Source organism: Cervus canadensis, chromosome 13 (assembly GCF_019320065.1).
Source record: "Cervus canadensis isolate Bull #8, Minnesota chromosome 13, ASM1932006v1, whole genome shotgun sequence".
Classification (NCBI taxonomy): domain Eukaryota; kingdom Metazoa; phylum Chordata; class Mammalia; order Artiodactyla; family Cervidae; genus Cervus; species Cervus canadensis.
Genome location: NC_057398.1, coordinates 34,002,727 through 34,028,055, shown reverse-complemented (window position 1 = coordinate 34,028,055; position 25,329 = coordinate 34,002,727). Strand labels below are relative to the sequence as shown.

General features: G+C 43.9%; 1 protein-coding gene across 17 annotated transcripts in view; it reads right to left on the bottom strand.

Annotated features, from left to right (window-relative positions):
- The window catches only part of PER3 (period circadian regulator 3), a 71,165-nt gene extending 46,097 nt beyond the window's left edge, over positions 1–25,068 (bottom strand). For 11 of the 17 annotated variants that reach the window (XR_006272516.1, XR_006272518.1, XR_006272517.1 and 8 more), the window contains exons 1-9: positions 24,188–24,824; positions 23,621–23,766; positions 22,485–22,600; positions 20,332–20,533; positions 12,174–12,225; positions 8,569–8,711; positions 4,056–4,134; positions 1,127–1,233; positions 500–656 (exon numbers count right to left, since the gene is read on the bottom strand). Coding sequence is in view for 14 of the 17 variants with exons in the window: in XM_043484852.1 (XP_043340787.1) it covers positions 500–656; positions 1,127–1,233; positions 4,056–4,134; positions 8,569–8,711; positions 12,174–12,225; positions 20,332–20,533; positions 22,485–22,600; positions 23,621–23,766; positions 24,188–24,450 (1,265 nt within the window). In the remaining 3 variants the exon portion in view is untranslated. Of the gene's footprint in view, positions 1–499; positions 657–1,126; positions 1,234–4,055; positions 4,135–8,568; positions 8,712–12,173; positions 12,226–20,331; positions 20,534–22,075; positions 22,125–22,484; positions 22,601–23,620; positions 23,767–24,187 lie in introns of those variants that run through there. The other 6 variants (XM_043484848.1, XM_043484849.1, XM_043484853.1 and 3 more) reach the window with 6 other exon arrangements.
- Positions 25,069–25,329: the final 261 nt, after the last annotated feature.

Genomic DNA, 25,329 nt, shown 5'->3' with positions numbered 1-25,329 from the left:
TGGCCACCTGATGCAAAGAGCTGACTCACTGGAAAAGATGCTGATGCTAGGAAACACTGAAAGAGAAGGGGAAAGCAGAGGATGAGATGATTAGACAGCATCATCAACTCAGTGGACAAGAGTTTGAGTAAACTCCAGGAGACAGTGAAGGACAGGAAAGCCTGGTGTGCGTCCATGGGATCAAGAAGCGTCGGACATGACTTAGCCATTGAACAACAACAATAACAAGCTATTACAATTAAATAACATTGCAGAATCTGTCTTTTCTTTACAAAGCTCTCTGTATTTAGACTTACTTCTTTAGAATACTCCCATAATAGAGTTACTAGGCCAAGGAAGTAGAACTATTACAAAGCTCTTAATATTTAAAGGCCAAACTGTCTTCCAGAAACTGTCAAAAACCTGCTCTTGTGTCAACTGATTCAAAGGGGAGTCAACAGGCCTGAGAATGTTATTTGAAAAAACATTTTTTAGAAAATATGAAAACTGATTGACTTACGTTCGAACTTTATGGCGACCGATGATGAAAGAAACCTTCCGGCTCCATGGGTTCACGAAGCTGGACCAACTGGAGTCCAGTATGATGTAATCCCCATTTTGAGAACAAAATCTAATGGGCAGGTGTTCAAAGGGAGGATGGCCGGCATACTTCAAGACTACATAAAACAATAAGACAGAAGTTATTTAACATGAATGTTTGTTACAAATGCCTCTCTTAAGGCACTTATTTGTAAATGTTTTAAAATATCAAAATAGAAAAAAATATTGTTTCAATAGTTTCAGCACACTGTTTTCTTGATTAAAGGCAACACTCTGATGATTAAGGGGCTTCCCAGGTGGCACTTGTGGCACTAGTGGCACTGCTTGCCAATGCACAAGAGATGGGTTCGATTCCTGGGTCGGGAAGATCCCCTGGGGGAGGAAATGGCAACCCACTCCAGCATTCCTGCCTGGAAAATTCCATGGGGGTGGGCTACAGTCCAGGCAGCTGCACAGGACGGAGTGACTGAGCACTTCTAATGATATTGGTGCTTGAGAGAAGCTCTAGTGAGAAATGAAACAAAAAATTTAAGAAGATCAGTGGGGAAAAAAAAAAATGTCCTCCTGTAAAGAAGCAGGTGCTTACCTTTTTGGTGCACGGCAAGCATCAGAGAGCGATCTCCCGGGTGCAGGTACGCTAGGATGGATGTCCCGATCAGGTCCTGAGGCAGGTAACCCAGGAAAGGCACGGCCCTGAGCACAGACACAGCACAGGCAGCGTGTCACTCGCAGCAAGTGACTGTTGTACCTTACGCACTTTCAACAGTACTTTTCAGATAAACTCTAAATACGAAGAAAAGGTATGCAGAGATGTTCAGTACAGCATTTATAAAAGCTGCAAGCAACCTGAGTGCCTATACTGTGCAGAAAGGGTTAACACAATCTAAGAAGCGTTGGTCACCGGAGGTGTTGCTTCAAAATCACCTACCAAACTTCCAAAAGCCAGATTTGCAGGCTCACTGCTTCCTAAATCAGCGTTTCTGGGGTGAGACTAGGAGTCTATACTTTTCACAAGTTCCATAGAGGTCTCAGAGGGCTTCCCTGGTGGCTCAGATGGTAAAGAACCCGTCTGCAATGCAGCAGAACTGGGTTTGATCCCTGGGTTGGGAAGATCCCCTGAAGAAGGGAATGGCAACCCATTCTGATATTCTTGCCTGGAGAATTCCCATGGACAGAGAAGTGGTGGGCTACAATCCATGGGGTCACAAAGAGTCAGACATGACTGAGCAACTAACATTTTTCACTTTTTCAGAGGTCTCTTGAGGCCCTCAATTGCACTGCCTTTTAAAAAGTCTACAAAGATCATATTATAACATAGAGAAATGCTTATCATGTTAAATGAAGAAAGCAGGCTATAAATTTATACAGAGTATTTAAAAGTATACAAAAACAGTGTCTCCCAAACAGTAGTATCAAAAAGAGGACCAGTCACAAAGACATTTGTAGGATAAATGCTCATAAGAAAATTCTAATGACCAGACATTCAAGATGATTTAGGAAAAAACTGACTCTGTAAACATTTTCTATGTGTATAAATTCACAAATACTTTCTTTTTCTCATGTATATATAAGAAAGAAAGAAAGAAAGAAAGAAAGCGAAGTCGCTCAGTCGTGTCCAACTCTTTGCAACCCCATGGACTGTAGCCTGCCAGGCTCCTCTGTCGATGGGATTTTCCATTTCCCTCCTTCCATTTCCATTTTCCATGGGAGTAGGTTGCCATTTCCTTCTCCAGGGGATCTTCCTGACCCAAGGATCAAACCCAGGTCTTTGGCATTGCAGGCAGATGCTTTACTGTCTGAGCCACCAGGAAGCTCATGTATATATAATCTTTGTTATTTTTTGTCACACCCTCATGATATTCAGCATCTTAAGTTTCTCAACCAGGGACTGAATCCACACCCCCTACAGTGCAAGCCTGGATTCCTAACCATACTTTCTAATGCAGTAAACTTAAGCTATTTTCAGAATATCTTTAGCTAAATTTTCTTACCTTGTACAGATTAAATTATACAAAGTAACTCACTATTACTGTTTGCTGCTGCTGCTGCTGCCAAGTCTGCTTCAGTCGTGTCCGACTCTGTGCGACCCCATAGATGGCAGCCCACCAGGCTCCCCCATCCCTGGGATTCCCCAGGCAAGAACATTGGAGTGGGCTGCCATTTCCTTCTCCAATGCATGGAAGTGAAAAGTGAAAGTGAAGTCGCTCAGTTGTGTCCAACTCTTAGCGACCCCATGGACTGCAGCCCACCAGGCTCCTCTGCCCATGGGATTTTCCAGCCAAGAGTACTGGAGTGGGTTGCCATTGCCTTCTCCGATTACTGTTTAGTTTCATGATAACTAAATGGTAATAAATGGGTAATAAATCCATTTCCAGATGTTAAAACAACTTTTTTTAAAGCTTTCTTTTTTTTGGCCTCAATGCACAGTTTGTGGGATCTTAGTTTCCTGATCAGAGATTGAATCCAGGCTCTCAGCAGTGGAAATGCCGAGTCCTAACCACTGGATCGCCAGGGAATTTCCTAGATGTTAAAAAATTTTAAAAACCAAAATTAATACCTATCATAACTGTGTCAGGTTTTTTTACATTTTTGCTTTATGCTCACCTATAATAGGATTGATGTATTAGTTCTCAGATTTTCAGATTTCACAAAGTAAAATTTTTGCACAAGTGTGGGGGAAGATGAAGGATATGATCAGAGGATAACAATGTTTCATTTTCCCAAATAAAGGTATAAAAAAACAACAATAAACAATGATGATTATCTACTATCACTACCTGTTAAATAACAAAGACTATTTTAATAACTAAAAAAAGTAGATAGGACATACGTTCAAAACAAGTAACAATTCTTTAAATTAAATAAACTTAGCTTTACAAAAAAAGAAACCTGCCTTATTTTTCTTGCTCCTTTCCCCCTTCACTTCAGACTAATAAAAATTCATCATAAACTGGGAAGCACTTGCCTACAGCAAGCAATATATGTGCACAAGGCTCAGAGGCCAGAGTCTAGGGCTCATTTTGACCATAATTATATACCATGTGGGCTTCCCTGGGGCCGCAGATGGTAAATACAATGCAGGAGACACAGCTCGGATCCCTGGGTCGAGAAGATCCCCAGGAGAAGGGAATGGCTACTCATTCCAATATTCTTGCCTGGAGAATCTCATGGACAGAGGAGCCTGGTGGGCTATATATAGTCCATGAGATTGCAAAGAGTTGGACACGACTGGAGGACTAACACTGATATACAATGTGTCCAAGGTTCACTGTCCTCTTGGGCAGTACATAAAAATAATTTCTGACTTACCTAAAGCTTTAAAATCAAATATGATAACTTGTAAATCTTAGAAGTATAACAAGCAAGATACATTAAAATTTTAGACAATACGAAATTCAAACTGACAAACATCAAATGGGCAAACGGGTAGATGTCATTATGTAGATGTATATTAAACATAAAGTTTTAATTTATTTTCCAAAACAAATTTCTTTTAGGCTTAAAGAAGTACTTACCTTTCATCTATTTCAAGAAAAACACAACCAGGAGTATGTGTTGTGGTAAAAATTCGTTTATCTGCTGGGATTCGAGGGTCTGTGAAGAAGAGAAAGACTCGTTTTAGAGACAAATATCTAATTAATTATCCACCTAACATATTAAAAAGGCAACAAACTCTACATGATACGACAGAAATCTCACCTAAAGGGCAGGCCTTTGAGTAGCCAAATCTAATAATTTTCATTATTAACTACATTTTAATTAGGTCAAAAGGTAAAACCTATGGGATTCTCTGGTGGCCCAGTGGTTGCGAATTTGCCTTATAGTTCAGGGGACATGGGTTTAACCTCTGGTCCAGGAACAGCCCACATGCTTCGGAGCAACTAAACCCAGGAGCCATAACTACTGAACCCTCCCTTGAGACCTAGCCCATGTGCTACAACTACTGAAGCCCGTTCACCGAGAGCCTGTGCTCTGTAGCAAGAGAAGCCACCAGAATGAGAAGCCCTCGCACAGCAACTAGAGAGGAGGCCCGCTTGGCACAACCATAGGAAGCCCTCACGGCAACAGAGACCCAGCGCAGCCCAAAACAATAAATAAATTTTTAAAAAGTAATACCTACTCAAGTTAAATACAGAGCAAGTCTGTGTACATTGAATAGTTTATTCATCCCAACTAATCCAACAATGAAACCCAGAATAATTTAGAATCCAGGATGGAAATGTTTCATTATACTTAGAGGTTGCAAAATGTGGTCCACTGGAGAAGGGAATGGCAAACCACTTCAGTATTCTTGCCTTGAGAACCCCATGAACAGTATGAAAAGGCAAAAAGATAGGACACTGAACGATGAACTCCCCAGGAAGGTAGGTGCCCAATATGCTACTGAAGATCAGTGGAGAAATAACTCCAGAAAGAATGAAGAGATGGAGCCAAAGCAAAAACGACACCCAGTTGTGCTTGTGACTGGTGATAGAAGCAAGGTCCGATGCTGTAAAGAGCAATATTGCATAGGAACCTGGAATGTTAGGTCCATGAATCAAGGCAAATTGGAAGTGGTCAAACAGGAGGTGGCAAGAGTGAATGTCGACATTCTAGAAATCAGCAAACTAAGATGGACTGGAATGGGTGAATTTAACTCAGATGACCATTATATCTACTACTGTGGGCATTATATCTACTCCCTTAGAAGAAATGGAGTGGCCATCATAGTCAACAAAAGAGTCCAAAATGCAGTACTTGGATGGAATCTCAAAAACGACAGAATGATCTCTGTTCACTTCCAAGGCAAACCATTCAGTATCATGGTAATCCAAGTCTATGCCCTGACCATTAATGCTAAAGAAGATGATGTTGAACAGTTCTATGAAGACCTACAAGACCTTTTAGAACTAACACCCAAAAAAGATGTCCTTTTCGTTACAGGGGACTGGAATGCAGAAGTAGGAAGTCAAGAAACACCTAGGGTAATAGGCCAATTTGGCCTTGGAGTACAGAATGAAGCAGGGCAAAGGCTAAAAGAGTTCTGTCAAGAGAACGCACTGGTCATAGCAAACACCCTCTTCCAACAGCACAGGAGAAGACTCTACACATGGACATCACCGGATGGCCAACACGGAAATCAGATTGATTATATTCTTTGCAGCGAAAAATGGAGAAGTTCTATACAGTCAGAAAAAAACAAAACCGGAAGCTGGCTGTGGCTCAGATCATGAACTCCTTATTGCCAAATTCAGACTTAAAAGGAAGAAAGTGGGGAAAACCACTAGACCATTTAGGTATGACCTAAATCAAATCCCTTATGATTATAGAGTGGAAGTGAGAAATAGATTTAACAGACTAGATCTGATAGACAAAGTGCCTGATGAACTATGGGTGGAGGTTCATGACATTGTACAGGAGACAGGGAGCAAAATCATCCCCAAGAAAAACAAACGCAAAAAGGCAAAACGGCTGTCTGAGGAGGCCTTACAGATAGCTGTGAAAAGAAGAGAAGCAAAAAGCAAAGGAGAAAAGGAAAGATATAAGCATCTGAATGCAGAGTTCCAAAGAATAGCAAGGAGAGATAAGAAAGCCTTCCTCAGCTATCAATGCAGAGAAATAGAGGAAAATAATAGAATGGGAAAGACTAGAGATCTCTTCAAGAAAATTAGAGATACCAAGGGAACATTTCATGCAAAGATGGGCTCAATAAAGAAATGGTATGGGCCTAAGAGAAGCAGAAGATATTAAGAAGAGGTGGCAAGAATACACAGAAGAACTGTACAAAAAAGATCTTCACGACCCAGATAATCACAATGGTGTGATCACTCACCTAGAGCCAGACATCCTGGAATGTGAAGTCAAGTGGGCCTTAGGAAGCATCACTAAGAACAAAGCTAGTGGAGGTGATGGAATTCCAGTTGAGCTATTTCAAATCCTGAAAGATGATGCTGTGAAAGTGCTGCACTCAATATGTAAGCAAATTTGGAAAACTCAGCAGTGGCCACGGGCCTGGAAAAGGTCAGTTTTCATTCCAATCCCAAAGAAAGGCAATAATACCAAAGAATGCTCAAACTACCGCACAGTTGCACTCATCTCACATGCTAGTAAAGTAATGCTCAAAATTCTCCAAGCCATGCTTCAGCAATACGTGAACTGTAAACTTTCAGATGTTCAAGCTGGATTTAGAAAAGGCAGAGGAACCAGAGCTCAAATTGCCAACATCCGTTGTATCATCAAAAAAGCAAGAGAGTTCCAGAAAAACATCTATTTCTGCTTTCTTGACTATGCCAAAGCCTTTGACTGTGTGGATCACAATAAAGTGTGGAAAATTCTGAAAGCGATGGGAACACCAGACCACCTGACCTGCCTCTTGAGAAACCTGTATGCAGGTCAGGAGGCAACAGTTAGAACTGGACATGGAACAACAGACTGGTTCCAAATAGGAAAAGAAATCAAGGCTGTATATTGTCACCCTGCTTATTTAACTTATATGCAGAGTACTAATGATTATATAACAACAATGTATCTTGCTCCAGGACATGTTCCACCTTCTTAACAAGCACCTTCTGACTAATCTTGTTATCTTATATGTATGTTTTCTTAAGATTGTGTGAGTGGGTCTGGTAAGACCTTTCTATTGTTCTGATCTTATTAATTTAAGAGGTATGTTGTGGGAGTGGGTCTGGTAAAAGTATTTAAGGCATTGGTAAGACTCGCTAGTGGAGCACTCTGTCGCCTTCTGATGTCCATGTCAGAAGCTTTCTCTGTCCTTTTCCCTGTAACAAAGCTTCTGCTACACAAACATTCTTGGGTGATCAAGCCTGGTCCCTGATCCTGAAGCAAAATCTTCTTTGGAGATCACAAATCTGACATCGCTCACTGTAAGCTATCAAGATGTCAGTACAACATGGACATTTTTAATCTGTAATAAAGTTGGCGTGGTCAGTTCTGCTATAGCCCTCTTGGAAAATGCAGTGGTCAAACATTAGGGGATGATTTGGGCATGATGCAATCTGCATTTGCTTAGGCACGATTTCATTTTTAAGGAACACAAGGTGAATGTAGAAAACAGCACCTAGTTGAATGGAGTCATTTAGGAACACAGAGAAACATGCACACACATGAAATATCTAGCTGCTGCCTCTGTGCACCAGGTGTGCCTTGAGCCATGCCTGTCCAACCTGGTGATGGAATTCTCCGTCTGATTTCAGATGACTTCCATTCCAGCACTCATAGTAAGGCAGGAGCTGCGGCCTGTGCAACACCTGTGTCCACAGCAAACTGCAAGGCTTTTCCACAGTGAAGAGCTGCATTTATTGTAACATTTGTGCATTTCTTAGTCATTTATTATGTAACACTGTGTTACCCTTTTATGTGTTTACCATCTTATGTGTTACCATCTTATTTTGTGCTTATTTTAAATTTTAAATTTTTAAATTTTTTTATTTTTAAATTTTAAATATTTTAAAATTTTAATGTATTGAGTGTTGTGCCCCTAAACTCATTTTTCCCTAAGCCCTGTGATTTGCGTGAATTTTTTTTGCACAGGAATGATAAATTCCAAAAAAGCATGTGTCATGTTACAAGCAGAATTGACTGTAATTTCAAAATATAATGAATGGAAGCTGCTTCTATACTGATATGTGAATTTAGCAATGTAGTTACACCATCAGAAAACAAACTATGCTGTTTACTTGGCGGCGGGCGGCAGGGGGGAGGCGGCTTTCAAAACACTTAAAAAACCTAACTCATTCTTGTGACTTCTCTGTGCAACAGTTTCAGTGCTCCTATGTCACACAAGACAGAAGCGAAAGACCACAGGATGGTAACCAGCAGAGAAAGGATAGGAAGTCTGTGTATCTGTGGGCAAGTCTATGCTTGGACCTGGGGGCCCTGCTTCCTTGAAGGAGACACCAGCACCGGAAGTCAAGGCCAGCAGACAGACGTCAGGCAGAATGGGATCAGGGAAGAGGCGGGCTTTCATGGGCTCCTTTCTGACGCACGGATGCATCACGTCTGAGCTGAATGCAGATGCTCCCGGCTTACCTTGGTAACCCGAGTGCATCTTTTCCACCAGCAAGAGACAGCAGGGTTCAGCCTCCGCGAGGGCCGAGCTATGCATACGAATCAAGTAGGGAGTGATCCGGAATGGGCAGTAAGGCCGCTGCGGCTCCCCAGCTTCACCTCCGCTGAAGAAGGATAGAGCGGTTAGTGCTGGTCATGAAGGGCCACTTAGTCCAAGGTGAAACAAGACCAGGGAAAATGTTCAGTAATTTTCAAGGGAGACATGTCCAAGTCTAAAACATCTAAACGTATTTATTAACTTTTTAAAACTTCTTGTTTTGTAGTCGGGGATAGCTGATTAACAGTGTTGTGACAGACAGTTTCAGGTGAGCAGCAAAGGGACTTGGCCATACATACACATGTATCCATTCTTCCCCAAACTCCCCTCCCACCCAGGCGGCCACATCACATTGAGCAGAGCTCCCTGTGCTAGACAGTAGGACCTTCTTGGTTATCCATTGTAAACATAGTAGTGTTAAACAGATTTATTTTTAAAAGAAGGGAAATGTTAGTTTTAATGTTTAGTACCCAAGGGCAATGATTTGTTATTCGATGAGTAAGAGGTTTTCTGGAGACCTGGCTCATCACTCTGAGTGTGAACTGGTCACTGATTCCAGCATGACTGTCCACTCCTGCTGGGAAGAGAGACAGGCACAGCCGTCCATCTCATTTCATGTGTCTAAACCAAGCATCACATAACAGGGTCCCCTGGGACCAGTGCCCCCAAGCCAGCCCCCAGGCACCCCTTCCTTTCTACATTCTTGTTCAAAGGACAGACCTAGTTGTGACCCTGTAGCAGCACTGCCCGAGGACCTGAATCTGGGGAGCAACCACCTCTGCTGAGCCTGGGATGACAAGTCTGCCACAAAGGAAGTGTCAAAACCAACGGGGACTCTCATCGGGCCAGGAGCTAACTTCCTCAGCCTAGTTAACCAGCAGCTCCTGCCGGCCACAGAGGAACGACAGGAACACCTGGAGGCTTGACAAGAACCTTACTGTTAGGACAAGACTCTGAAATAACCATGAAGGAAAGGATAAGAGAGCTGAGGAGAGGGGGCATGAGGTGGTGGAACAGATGACACAGGCCTGGCCATGGTTATTCATGGAAAATGCAGTACCTATCAGTTCATTGCACTAGTTTTTATATTATTTTGAAAATCCCCGGAGTTTTAAAAATAATCAAGTGGCTACCCTGAACGAAACGTTTCACCCAGGAGTCAGAGTGTCCTGTGGTCTCTGCCCCTGCTTCCTTGTCTTCTCCACCCTTCCTGTCCCCTTCCTCCCCAGAGCCAGGCGTGCTCTGCCCAGGGCCTCTGTACTCGCCCGGGACGTCGTCTCTCAAACACGCTGCTTCCTCACCTCCTTCAGGGCTCTGGTCAGTTAGGCTTCTAACTAGAGAAGAGTTCCTTGACCACCGTGAATACACTGGCAACCTCTCCACTGCCCAGAACTCCCTTACTCAGCTCACTGTTCTACATGGAACTTACTACAACTGACACATGTATGCTTACACGGTTGTTTACTATTAGCCCCCATCCCTACAGAACACTAAGTCCATGAAGGCAGAACTTAGTTTTGGTCCTAGTACCTACTAGAGTAACAAACACCTACAGCGCTTACTATCTGGCAGGCGCTGCTCTCAGATCTTCACGAACGACTCACCTGCGAGTGACAAGAGGAACCGGCACGGGCCTTCTCCCCTGTACCATTCCAGGGTATCCCACCCCAAACATTCGAATACTATCAGCTCAGGTCCCCCCAAGTCCATGGAATGTCTGAATCATCTATCACAAGGACTTCTCTTCTCTAAATATCAAGGCCATTTATTAATAGTAACTTCAACACTAATGTTGGTGATTGCAATGTCATTTAAAAATGTTTTTTTCTTTTACTATGAAGGGCTCTCCCAGTGGCTCAGTGGTAAAGAATCTGCCTGCCAATGCAGGAGACACAGGTTTGATCCCTGGGAAGGGAAGATCCCCTGCAGGAGGAAATGGCAACCCACCCCAGTATTCTTGCCTGTGAAATCCTACAGACAGAAGAGCTGGTGGGCTGGGGTGGCAAAAGAGTCGGACACGACTGAGCGATCAAACAACAACAAACATTAACATGTCATAGTAAACTTAAAAGGAGGAAAAAAAATCACTAATAAATTCTACCAGAAATCAATTACAATTAAACTTCTGATTTCTTTTCTAGTTCTCTATCTCTGGACCTTTTAGTGAAAGTCACTCAGTCATGTCTGACTCTTTGCGACCCCACAGACTATACAGTCCATGGAATTCTCCAGGCCAGAATCCTGGAGTGGGGTAGCCGTTCCCTTCTCCAGGAGATCTTCCCAACCTAGGGATCGAACCTGGGTCTCCCACATTGCAGGCAGATTCTTTACCAGCTGAGTCACTAGGGAAGTCTTTAAGTCTTCTCATAAATATACCTATCTTGCTTTAAGGTTATTCAAATTTGCAAAAATTAATTTTAAATGTGACTGAAAAACAAAAACCAAACAAAACCAAAAAAGCCCCAGACAACAGTGGGCTTCAGATCTGAGTGATCTTTCCTGTCTTTTCTCCTACTGCATTACTATCTACTTTTCTCACAGGTACATGCATCTTCTCAGTCAAAATATAAGAACTTCTTGTAGCAAGAACCAGGTCTTGTCTTTTGTATCCACGGAAGACCTAGCTGAATACAGAAGAATCAAGTGCTAAATAAAATCAGAGGGGTAAACTTGGAATTAGGGATTAACAGATACAGACAACTATATATATCAAATAGATGAACAACAAAGACCTCCTACACAGCACAAGGAACTATATTCAATTATCCTGTAATAACCAGTAATGAAAAAGAATCTGAAAAAGAATATATATGTGAATAGTGGTGCTAGTGGTAAAGAAACCACCTGCTAAGGCAGGAGACACAAGAGATGGGGGTTGGATCCTTGGGTGGGGAAGATCCCTGAAGGAAGGCATGGCAACCCACTCCAGTATTCTTGCCTGGAGAACCCCATGGACAGAGGAGCCTGGCAGGCTACAGTCCTTAGGGTCGCAAAAAGTCAAACCCGACTGGAGCGACTTAGCCCTAGCATGCACATGTGAATGGTAGCACTAGTGGTAAAGAACTCACCTGCCAATGCAGGAGATCTAAGAGACATGAGTTTGGTCCCTGGGTCAGGAGGATCCCCTAGAGGAGGGCATGGCAACCCACTCCAGTTATCCTTGCCTGGAGAATCCCATGGATGGAGGAGCCTGGAGGGCTACAGTCCACAGGGTCGCAGAGTCTGACACAACTGAAGTGACTTAGTATGCGTATATATAACTGAATCACTTTGCTGTACATCTGAAATACTGTAAATCAGTTCTTGTCTTTTCATGTGCTTGCTCATGTCCGACTCTGTGATGCCATGGATTGTATGTAGCCAACTAGGCTCCTCTTGAGATTCTCCAGGCAAGAATACTGGAGTGGGTTGCCATTTCCTACTCCAGGGGATCTTCCCAACCCAGGGATGAGCTATACATCAAGAAAAAAATTAAAATATAATCAGAGCCTAACCCACTGCTCCTGGCCTCAGGAGCCCCCATACTCACCCGATCCTGCAGAAGAAGGACTTCATCGGTGCCAATTCATACTGTGAGGCCACTGGAAACAAAGACACCCATCAGTGTCCTGCCCTGGGTGGCTCCTCCTCAAACCATCACTAGCCAAACAGGGCACTCTTTGAAGAGAGAGAGCTACTCTTAAAATAGGACTCCCCTCCCCTTTACCAAGATCTCATCCCATCCAGGATCCACCCAGGGCTTTCCTGCTGGTCAGCAGTCCTCAGGAGAGGCCCTGAGAGCCACTGACGACGGCCTTTCCCTGTCATCTCCTGCAGTTCTGTCTCTGTTACTACACCTGTCCGCACTCACTGCTTTAAACATCAACATAGTCATCCTTTGACACAAGCATTTTGCTGGTGATATTCCATGCCATGGTAATATTGTGGACATGTCTCAAAAACTTGGAATTTAGACTACATAGAACTTTTGGGTGTAGGATATATAGTACATTTTTTTTCATTGTATTTTCTTTCCTTGGATAAATTTCCCAGAGCTGTGTACCTAAACAGTATGATCATTTCATGACTCTCATAATATGTTGGCAAACCAAGTTCCAGAAAACGGTACCAGTTCAGTGTCATTAATAACGTTTTCTCGGGACTTCCCTGGTGATGCAGGGGCTGAGAATCCGGCTTCCAATGCAGAGGAGTCAGGTTGGGTCCCTGGTCAGGGAACTAAGATTCCACTCGCTGCAACTACTGAGCCCACGTGCGCTAGAGCCTGTGCTCTGGACTAGAGAGCCTTTGAGCCACAATGAGGACCCAAAACAATGGAAAGAAAGTTTTTCCTCACAACTCTTATGCCAAAGATTCTGCTTCAGTTTTATAAACTTTTGCATTTATTTTACTGATTTATAAGGAGATAAATCAGAAACCTTTAAATTTGCCTTTCTTAGGACACAGTAGGAAACTGAATCTATGCTCAAGTACTGCTGATTACTTTTGTCTGGTACATCTCCCTAATTATATATCTTGAACATTTGTTCACTGGAGTGAACAGTCCCCAGTTATAGAAACCAAGGAAATGTTTTTTAAAAATACACTGAAGGAGCATTTACAATAATTCTAAAGACCCAAAACACCAAATATAGCCCAGGCATTTATATCCCTGAGGGAAAGATCATTAGCAAGAGTCAGAAACTGGACTTCTGAACAATCAAGAAAAATGTTTATGACTTTTAAAAAACCTTCAGTTTAAAAGTAAATGGACCGATGACCAAACGATCATAACTCATGAAACTATAACAGTTGCAGTCCCAGAATTCTGAAACCAGAAGTTCTTACAGAATATCCATGAGAAATAAATGAAAGAACTTGACAAAGTGAGCTGCACTGATGGCTCAGAGGAAAAGAATCTGCCTGTGATGCAGGAGACACAAAAGATGTGGATTCTATCCCTGGGTTTGGAAGATCCCCTGGAGAAGGGAATGTCTCAAATGTCCACATGTCCACTCCAGTATTCCTGCCTAGAGAATTCCATGAACAGAGGAACCTGGTGGGCAAGTTAAAAGCGACACAAAGAGTCAGTCACAACTGAGCACAGTGAGAAAAAGAAGTGGAAAAATAAGGTAAAGAAATTCATTTCTCTAAGATGTCCTGTTGTTGCAACATAAAAACTGTTTCACTCAAGGCTCATATAAATCATGGAGGAATTAAGGCAAGAGAAGGATGTTTCAAAAACATCCTTAGTTTTCTGATCTGACTTTCAGATCAGATGGGAGCCAGGCTCAGATGTGAGCCATCCCATGGGGCCACTTTCAAGTGCTCGGCTTTGTCTGGGGCAAGGTTTCCTGCTTTAAGGTGTGGTCCCAGCAACCGAGCTGTCAAAGGGGCGCTGGATTCACGTTGTCAAGGTGAAGGCCAGCTCCATACTGACAGGCAGTGCGACATTGGCACCTCTGTGACTGTGGCAGCTCAGAAATGGCTCAGCTCTTGACTATGGGGGACCTGACACCCAACCACCAGCCCATGCACTGAGGGGCTCTGAGATAGGACCACTCCATCCAGATGCCAGGATCCTCCAGCATGTGGAGCTTGGACCCCCTTTGGGTGCCTGGCCCAGCTCTCTCTAAGCTGCGCTGCAGCCCAAGCTCCTGCCCCTAGCCCTCCTTTGCCCTTGCTCCTTCCGGCCAGGCCCGTAATGCAGGTTGAGGGCTCCTCTCAACCTCTACTCCATAATCATAAGTACCCTGCTTCTAAGCAGACCCAAATCAACACAGTTACTGTGTCGGTCCACCGGAGATGTGAAGGTTAACTGGGTTACTCCACTAAAGCATCAAGAAGGGATCCTGACAACCAGTAACCACTCAATAGATGACAGCAGTAAAGATAAGCCTTTATGCCATGGATGCTCCAAACATCCCCAGGGCTTCACTTACCCACTTTACTGCTAGGTCCTCTCAGCAACCCTGTATTAACAGGCACATCAGAAACTAAGATTCTCATTTTACGATGAGAAGCCAGGTGGCCTCCAAGGTTCACGTGTCTGGTCGCTAGGTCATGTCTCTTTATGACCCCATGAACTGCAGCATGCCAGGCTTCCCTGTCCTTCACCATCTCCCACAGCTTGCTCAAACTCATGTCCATTGAGTCGGTGATGCCATCCAACCATCTCATCCTCTGTCACCCCCTTCTCCTTCTGCCCTCAATCTTCCCCAAGATCAGGGTCTTTTCCAGTGAGTTGGCTCTTCGCATCAGGTGGCCAAAGTATTGGAGCTTCAGCTTCAGCATCAGTCCTTCCAGTGAACACTCAGGACTGATTTCCTTTAGGGTTGACTGGTTTGATTTCCTTGTAGCCCAAAGGACTTTCAAAGAGTCCAAGGCTCATGAAGGGACATAATTCAATTTGAAACTCAGACCTTCAGATTCTGAGCTTAAAATTCCTTGCACATAAAAAACACTGCAACTCTACTGTAAGGTGAACTTGCCTTTATTTATACATCAGGCATCTGAATTCAGCTGCATTCCCCAGGAGTTCTCAAATACAGAGAGTCAGCCTATGGGATCTCAAACAGTAGATGGGCGCCCACGGTCACTTCCACACCTGGACTGGAGTGTGCAAGTTCTTGTTGCTGAAGCTGTGTTCTAAAGAAAAAGTGGTCAGCTCCTTCTCAGAGGTCTGTATGACAAATCTAAGTGGAAACGTGCTCTAACACTGGGCCAGACTTGACAACCACTGAGTTTATACAGCTTCCTATGTCCTCTTAATGGTCTCTGAACTCAAAGGAAGGAACAGGAGGTTAACACGTGCATAAGCCAGGAACAGTGTGGGGGCTAAAAAACGGCTCTTGGGGAGAGTCTGGATCCTTGGGGTGCCAGGAGCCATTATGGGAGATCCTGCCCATGATGAGGTCATGAAGAAAATACTGGACAGGCAAGGCCGTCTGGGACCCCATCCATGACGAGGTCATGAGGAAAAAACCTGACAGGCAAGGCCATCCAGGATATAAGGGATCTTCCAGGTTGGCCTCGGCCTCTAACCCACCCTGTATCCTCCCCCCTTTTCTGCTGTTGTTCTTTTTTGCCCTGCTGTGGATTCCTGTGTTGCCTGCCGAGAGCCCTCCTGCTCCTCTTTCATTGAATAAAGACCAACTTAAAACCCTAATTAATGAATCTCCCGGACACTGGTACCCTATGAAGGGGCCAGGGATGAAGGAAATGCTTCAATTCAAACCCTTTTGCTGGCATTCTGGCTTGTTTGATAAATGTGTGCTCTCATTGCAAAAAATACTCATGATTGTTCTAAACATCCTAAGCACAGTACGCTAACAAAAGAAACTATTAAGCATAGGTCCCTCCGCGGGGTGAGAAAAGCTCCACAGATATTATAGCCACAAATGTGCCTAATAGAAAATAGTTTAGATAGAGATTAGCTGGTGACTTCTTGCAGGTAGTTAACTTTTAGACTAAGAGCCTGTTTTATGCCATATCTGCTATTTTTGCAATCCTTTGCATTTCTGTTCTGTAAAAATGTAATCCTATCTAGTTCCCATGGAGATGACACCTAATAGAAAGAAAATAGATTAACCACAAAAAAGACAGGGTCAGCTACTGAAGTTGCTTAAAGTTGCACCAGGTGCAAGCCATAAATTGTCAACAGGCCTGAAAGCCAAAAGATATTATACATAGAGATTAACCATAAAAAAGGCCCTAATAGGCACAGAGCCCTTTGGGGGGTGAGGAAGCCCTATTAGAGAATACAAAAAATATTGTTTTAAAAAGTGGTTATCAGATCAACGTTTGATTGATGTTAACGTGCTGATGTTGTGCAGTGGAAACTATTGTTAATATAGTTGGAGATCTAGAAAAATAAGAGTTTAGCTCTAGTGTAAAAACAGTAAGATAATTGTTAATTTTAACCAGGAGTGCTAAACAGGGGCTCCCTTACCAGAGCCGCAGAGTCTTTGTGTGCTAAACTTTTTAGATAAATTTAGCTGAGAACTTCTGCAAAAAGACTGACTTTTATGTTAATAGGATTGTATTTCTATTATGTTGCAACCTGCTGTACCATGAGACTGCCACTTTTCTGTTTTCTGCTAACCTCAAGGCCAGAAGATAATGTACAAAAAATCTATGGGAAAAGACTCTCATAAACAAAAAATATACAGAGCACACCTGGTTTCGTGAAGGACAAGCTAATGGAATGTTAAACTAAGTCTGTATGCTTATCTGCCCCTTAGAAATGTACCAACTTAGGGTATAAAGGCTACGGTGAAAAATAAAGCAACTGCCAGACTCTGCTGCATATCCTGGTCTGGTCTCTCTCTCTCTCTCTCTCTTTTCCTCGCCGATGCCGTTCATCCTGAGGGTTCCCCTGGATCCTGCTGGGGCTGGACCCTGGCATTGGGGTTCCTAAGGCAAAAGTACAGTGTCAGGAGTGAATGAGATAGACACCATCTTTATGGAGCAAGTTAACGTTTAGGTCTGAAAGACAACAACTTCAGAGACTAGTATGTTTTCGCAAGTAGGGGAAATATTAAGTAATTAGCAAAGATAAGAAGGTGAAAAAATCAGAGACTGTAGGGCAATACTGAAGGGTAAGTGAGAAAGAGCTGGTGAGCAGTCCCAAGTGTCTGTTCTGTTCACAGCTGTACCTCAGCACCTAGAACAGCTCTTGGCCCACAGAGACGGCTGCATAAACATCCCTGGGATGAATACATGACAAACAAAAGCAGAGAAACAAACGTGGACAGTTAAAGTTTGACAACACATATTTAGGAAAGAGGAATAAAAATGAAATTAGTGTTTTTGAATGATGGGAACAGGAAAGAAGGAAAGCTATGACAAATCCAGAGAGCATATTAAAAAGCAGAGACATCACTTTGCCCACAAAGGTCTATTTAATCCAAGTTATGGTTTTTCCAGTAGTCATGTATGGATGTGAGAGTTGGACCATAAAGAAGCTGAGGGCTGAAGAACTGATGAGTTTGAACTATGGTGTTGGAGAAGACTCTTGAGAGTCCCTTGGACTGCAAGGAGATCCAACCAGTCCATCCTAAAGGAGATCAGTCCTGAATAGTCACTGGAAGGACTGATGCTGAAGCTCCAATACTTTGGGCACCTGATGTGAAGAGCTGACTCATTGGAAAAGATCCTGATGCTGGGAAAGATTGAAGGCAGGAGAAGAAGGGGACGACAGAGGATGACATGGTTGGATGGCATCAATGACTCAGTGGACATCAGTTTGAGCAAACTCCGGGATATGGTGAAGTACAGGGAAGCCTGGCATGCCGCAGTCCATGTAGTAACAAAGACTTAGACATGACTGAGTGACTGAACAACAACAACAAAACAGGAAAGAAGGAGCTGGAAGAAACGCAGGGGTGACAGGTGTCTTTTCCAAAGCTTCTACAGAGGACAGAGAGAGGGTCTGTGGTTAAAGAAAGAAGCCTGTAAGACTGACTTCACTGGGCTGGGCAGTGGATTGAAAACCAGAAAAAGTACAGAAATCTGGATCTGCAGGATGAAGTTCTGGGGATCCACTTTATAACATTGTGAACGGACTTCATGCTGCTGAACCATACACTCAAAAACGGCTGTTGTTCAGTTGTTAAGTCATGTCCGACTCTGCAACTCCACTGACTGCAGCATGCCAGGCTTCCCTGTCCTTTACCATCTCCTGGAGTTTGTTCAAACTCATGTCCATCAAGTCAGTGATGCCATCCAACCATCTCATCCTCTGCCACCCGCTTCTCCTCCTGACTTCAATCTTTCCCAGCATCAGGGTCTTTCCTAATGAGTCAGCTTTTACGATGGTAAATTTTGTGAATGTGTTTTTTTTACCATAATAAAATAATCAAAATGAGAGAAAAGGGTTTGGGATCAAAAAGAAAGCTGATCTATACTAAAATCTTTAAAAGATGTTTCATGAAAAGTATGAAATATGATGTAAAGGGTGACTTTTCATGAAACTTTTCATGGAAAGGATTTCTGTCAGTTCCAAAAAAAAAACATCTACTTCTGCTTTATTGACTACACCAAAGCCTTTGACTGTGTGGATCACAAAAAACTGTGGAAAATTCTTCAAGAGATGGGAATTCCAGACCACCTTACCTGCCTCTTGAGAGTCCCTTGGACTGCAAGATCAAACCAGTTGATCCTAAAGGAAATCAGTCCTGAATATTCACTGGAAGGACTGATGCTGAAGCTGAAACTCCAATACTTTGACCACCTAATGCAAAGAACTGACTCATTGGAAAAGACCCTGATGCTGGAAAAGACTGAGGGCAGGAGGAGAAGGGGACAACAGAGGATGAGATGGTTGGATGGCATCACCGACTTGATGGACATAAGCTTGAACAAGCTCTGGGAACTGGTGATGGACAGGGAGGCCTGGCGTGTTGCAGTCCATGGGGTCACAGAGAGTCAGACATGACTGAGCGACTGCACTGAACTTACCTCCCTCCTGAGAAATCTGTATGCAGATCAAGAAGCAACAGTTAGAACCAGATATAGAACAACGGATTGGTTCCAAATTGGGAAAGGAGTACATCAAGGATGTATATTGTCACCCTGCTTATTTAAGTTATATGCAGAATACATCATGTGAAATGCTGGGCTGGATGAAGCACAAGCTGGAATCAAGACTGCTGGGAGAAGTGCCTATAACCTCAGATATGCAGATGAGACCACCCTTATGGCAGAAAGCGAAGAGGAACTGAAGAGCCTCTTGAGAGGAGAGTGAAAAAGTTGGCTTAAAACTCAACATTCAAAAACTAATGTGCAGCTAAAGCCCTAATACTTTGGGCAACTAACTGACTCACTGGAAAAGACCCTGATGTTGGGAAAGACTCAAGGCAGGAGGAGAAGGGGAGAACACAGGATGAGATGGCTGGATGGCATCACTGACTTGATGGACATAAGTTTGAGCAAGCTCTGGGAGACAGTGAAGGACAGGGAAGCCTGGCGTGCTGCAGTCCATGGGGTTGCAGAGAGTCAGACATGACTGAGTGATTGAACTAACAGAGAAAGGATGAATGAATGCATGGAAGATGACATGGGACAGAAGATCACAAAGAAAACTGCGAGGAGAAATCCATCCCCCACCCCCCAGTTCAGGCAAAGCAGCATTTCCGAAGGAAAACAAAATGATGGGAGTCATAGCTTTTAAGAAGAAAAACTGGAAAGGGATCTAACTTTGAAAAGCTTATCTCTAGAGAGAGAGATAATGAAGTCAGTGTAAGAGGAAAAACATTGAATTGTATTCACATGAAGGAAACAGAGCCTTTGTAGCAATTAACCTGCTATATAGTGAAGTGAAGTCGCTCAGTCGTGTCTGACTCTTTGCGACCCATGGACTAATGTAGCCCACCAGGCTCCTCCGTCCATGGGATTCTCCAGGCAAGGATACTGGAGTGGGTTGCCATTTCCTTCTCCAAATCTGCTATATAGCATGCTGTAATCAAACCATATTTGTAGCATATAATCTGTGAAATCAAGTTGACTAAATGAAAGCAAATTTATTGGAACTTTATGTCATTATAAGCATTTAAAATGCGATTTTCATCACACTTTGCCTTTTAAAACTAAATAAGAAAAACCATACAATTTGCATATTCTGAATAATGCATTCACTTGTGTACTATTTCTGGTAGAATGAAACTGATCTTAACCAGGTGAGATAAACATCTGAGTATTGGTCCCATTACCTCTTTGTGTCCATTTATTCCAGAACGGAAGCTGAGCCTGGGCAGTGTGCATGTAGAACACCCTCATGTCTTGGGGGGCAAGCAGTTCAACAAAATGACAAGACTCCAAGAACTCTTTCTTACAGTTCAGGATCGAAGGCGCCTGCTCAGAAACATGCACTAACCTTCCAGAGAGAAATGAAAACACTGCCACAAAGGTATCCTATGAAAAACATTCAAAATAAATGCACAGTGTTGAATTATGACTAGCAACATTTCCTGAATAAATTTCATCTAGATGTCTACTATGATCAATAACTTAAAACGCACACACACATGCATCTGGCAAAGGTAACAAAATTCTCCAACATACTTCCTAGTTACCACTGTAAAACCTGCATTTTTCCTTCTGAAGTAAGTTCTGCCAAACGATACACCAGCTCATTCTATACCTATTAAACAGTGAATCCCTGGTGGCTCAGACGGTAAAGAGTTTGCCTGCAATGCAGGAGACCTGGGTTCGATCCTTGGGTCAGGAAGATCCCTTGGAGAAAGGAATGGCAACCCACTCCAGTGTTCTTGCCTGGAGAATTCCATGGGCAGAGGATCCTGGCGGGCTACAGTCCATGGGGCCAGAAAGAGTTGGACACCACTGAGAGTGACTAACAGTTTCCCTTTCACACTATATACTGTGTTCACTTGATTCCTTCTTCTTCGCAAACTGTGCTATACACCTAACAGGACGGTCTTCCCTTCGCCTGTGCATATCTAGGCTTCGAGATCAAGCTTTAGATTTACTTGCTCCAAGATGGTGTCTTTGACATACCTCATAAGAATCATTTCTCTAATTCATTCCATTAGACATAAACATAGTCTGCTTATAATCAGCCACGGTTTGTATTGGCTAGCACTGGCGTATGTTTTCCTCTCTAGTGTTAATTTGAAGATCTTAAAAGGAAAATGTTTTTCTAAAGCTTTTTTTCTTAAATCTCCTTAGCACTTACTACAATACTATAAACACACTAGTTATTAGTAGCAAAACAAGCACGTAACATTAGGGATATCTCGTGCTCCAATATCATAAAATCTTTAAGTTACAATTATGTTGTTCAGTTCAGTCGCTCAGTTGTGTCCGACTCTTTGCAACCCCATGGACTGCAGCATGCCAGGCTTCCCTGTCCATCACCAACTCCCGGAGCTTGTTCAAACTCTTGTTCCATCTACTCGGTGATGCCATCCAACCATCTCATCCTCTGTTGTCCCCTTTTCCTCCTGCCCTCAATCTTTCTCAGAATCAGGGTCTTCTCCAGTGAGTCGGTTCTTCACATCAGGTGGCCAAAGTATTGGAGTTTCAGCATTGGTCCTTCCAATGAATATTCAGGACTGATTATGTTGAGGTCTACACAAAAATTGGGCTTCCCAGATAGTGCCAGTGGTAAAGAACCTGACGGCCAATGCAGGAGACATAAGAGATGCAGGTTCAGTCCCTGGATCAGGAAGATTCCCTGGAGGAGGGCATGGCAGTCCACTCCAGCATTCTTGACTGGAGATCCCCATGGATAGAGGAGCCTGGTGGGCTACAGTCCATGGGGTCACAAAGAGTCGGACACGACTGAAGTGACTTAGCATGCACGCACTACACATAAATTAAGTAATCCCCATCATGTCAGCAAAACATGAACCCCAATTATTCTGTCCATATGAAAAGATAAATACTAAATAACTCTTTCACAATTTTATAAAAGATTACATCATCTCAACTTACCTGCTTTATAAAATCCAGTTGTTACAACCTGGAGTAGTAGGTATTGGAACTAAGATTGATATAAATAGAAATCAACATTTGGAGATTAGAATACGATGCAGGAAATTACTCTGCAGTGTTGCTTTTATCTTCTTCTTAATTTGGGAGAACTCAGGGATGCTAAGGAGAGAGAGGCACCCCAGAACCAAAGCAAAGCCAACTAACACTCATGTGCTGCTTCCTGTTTTCAGATGTTTTCTTTGTCAAAGACAGGAGAAACTTGAGATGCCTCATTAGCAGTTTTCTCCAGTTGTTTACCTCAAACTGTGGTTACGGAAATGTTCAGTTGTCACTTTTAAGACTCTACATCAAGATAAGGTCCCTAGGAAAAACCACCCTGGCTGATATGGCAAAACTGGTGAATTCTTACTGTGTTTTTGGAAGTGTGCTCTGAAGCAATAGTGGCCAGCTCCTCCAGACTGCACAAGGTCACATCAGCTTGAGGTGCTCCGTTCTGACTGCGAATGTGGAAAGACTCACTGTTTGCTAAGAAACACAGGAAAATAGATAGGTAGGCTGTTTCACAACAATATCTTTAGGAAGTCATTTTCAACACGATTAAAGTTGGCTAATTTTTTTAGGATAAGGGCACCTCAGAATATTTTCCTTGAAAGATCAGTTTTTTCTTTCACCTAAAACACTAACAGTTGTATAAACCTAAGATTTTGAATTTATGAATCTGGCATGTTCTGGTTCATAGGGAACGAGATAAATTTAAAGTACCAAAACAAGGTACTGAAACCAAAAATTCTCAGTATACACAGAGGGGATTTGTATGGCAGAAACATTACTCCAGTATTCAGGAATTATATATCATCTATGAAACCACAGAGGTTTGTGCTACAGAATGTGCACTTTTAAAATCCCTTGAGAAGAAAATTGTCAAAAGAAAAAGTGTTTACAACCATTGCATTTTAATTTGGTAAATTCCTGACATGACATGACTGAATTTTAAAAGTATGTCTATGACAGGGAAATGCAAATGTATTTTCCCCTCAATAATCATAGAAGACAATATTCCTTTAAAAAGTGAATTTCCAAAATGTGGTTATGCCAAACTCTTACTCTCCCGAAATAGAAATAAAAATGCAAAATACTGCAACAAAAATACTAAACTACTACACAAATAGGGCTTCCCAGTGCTAAAGAATCCACCTGCCAAGCAGGAGACGCAGATTCGATGCCTGGGTTGGGAAGATCCCCTGGAGATGGGCGTGGCAACCCAGTCCAGTATTCTTGCCTAGAGAATCCCATGGACAGAGGCGCCTGGCAGAGGCGCCAGGGGTCGCAAAGAGTCAGACACGACTGAAGTGCATGCACACAGTGCTAATTTGAAAAACTAAGATGCCAGTGGCATCAGTGTAGATTTACTCATCTCACACAGAACAGCATAAAAAACTCAAAACATTTCTGTGCCTAAAACCAAGCAACAATGCTTCTGGCCTGGCTGCCATTCATGAGCAGTGATGTATGTGCAAGACTGTATTTTCAGGGTAGCCCATTTACCTTGTACACTGTGTACACAGCGAAGGGCATAGTTAAGGGCATCCAGTGTGCTTGGTTTACCATGTCTTTCCGATGGGAAGTATTTTTTCATTTCTTGGACAACCATTATAAGTTCTTCAGAAACTCTGTTTCGATCTTGCTGTTCACTGTAAGATAAAAAAAATTCTAAATTCACACTTTGGATTACAATAGGTCAACTTTCACTGAACAGTGTATTTCGGGCCAGGCCTGCTTTCTGAGCACTTAACATGAATCAGCTCATTCAGTTCACAGATTTATCATCCCCTTTTTACATGTGGGGAATGACAGGTCAAGAAATTGGTAAACATCAAACCTTTTCTACTGTTTGAGTCCCACTTCAGCCTAGAGTCAGCAATTCCCTTACCACTTTTAACCTACTTATATAGTTAATTTCCTTCAGTGTCTCCAAGGTATTTCATTCCAAGCTGCTGGAGACTCCCGGTAAACTTTTTTCCTAGGCTTACAAACAAAATGCAAAAAGATGGAAGCCCGTCTTTCCCTTCTACTGACCCAGCAAAGAACAACAAACACATCAGGTCATGTCACCTGTTGCTGGTCTGCACGAATTTGCTCCGCAGCTCGCATTTCTGCCTCCAGAGCTCAGCAGCATCATTCCCGGGGGCCTCAGGACCACTGGCCTGTGGTCCTTCAAGTTCATGACGCTGATTCCCCCTGGGGTTCTGAGATTTACCACCAGACCTTTCTACATCTTCACCGGGATCCATCTTCGCACAGCAGCCCTCAGTCAATCGCCTGCTCTTTGCTACTTTGCAATCGGCGACCGAACCGTATTTCTCATTGTGGTCCATGCCATCGCCTTAGAGATGTCAGTCATCATTAGCGGGCAATTACTAACCCTGCTCCTACGGGGGCACTTTTCTCCCCAGTACTTCCCTGCAATTTTGGATGTCTCCGCCCACCGAAGATCCACCCTGGAGGGGGAGGATGGAAATAAAAGTGACAAGTGTCAACAGAAACACAATTTGATTCCGGAAGCCCGGCTGTGGCTCCTGGGGTGGGCAGCCCTGGGGGAGACCGCGGCCCCGGCAGCCCCAATAATCGCCGCGCACCCAAGAACAGGATGGAGCAAGGAGCCACTTGAAGCACAAAGTTCTCACAGCGCAGGACAGGCTTGGGGCGACCGCGGCCGGCGGGCTCCGAGCCCACGCCACCCGGGCCGAGCACTCACCCGCCGTCGCCAGCGCTGCTCACCCAGCGGACCCGACCCCGCGCGGTCTCGAGGCCCGCCGCGTGCCAGGCTACCGCCGGCACCACGCCCACCCCGCGCGCCACGTGACACGGCTCCGCCCCCTGGGCCCGCGATTGTCCGCCTCCGCCAGCTCTAGGGGTCCCCATTGGCCCGGGGGCGGGGTCCGCGCCGGGGCGTCCGGGTTACATAAGCGGAGGCGAGGGAGCGAAGGGCAAAGGCCTCAGAGTCCGTTACGTAACGCCGGGGATTCGGCCTGAGGACTGCGCATGACCAATCCTACTGGTCGGCGCGTAGGCAGGGGGCGGAGGGACCCTGAGGAGGCCCTGGTCCCCGCCCCCTTACGGCGTCGGGGGATGGGCCACGGGGGCCGCTGGAGCGAGCGCGGCAGTGATAGGGCACCGGAGCCACCAATCACGAGGGGGCGGGCCCCAAGCCGCAGGGTGGGCGGGGTCGACCAAGCCTCCAAGTGACTGGCAAC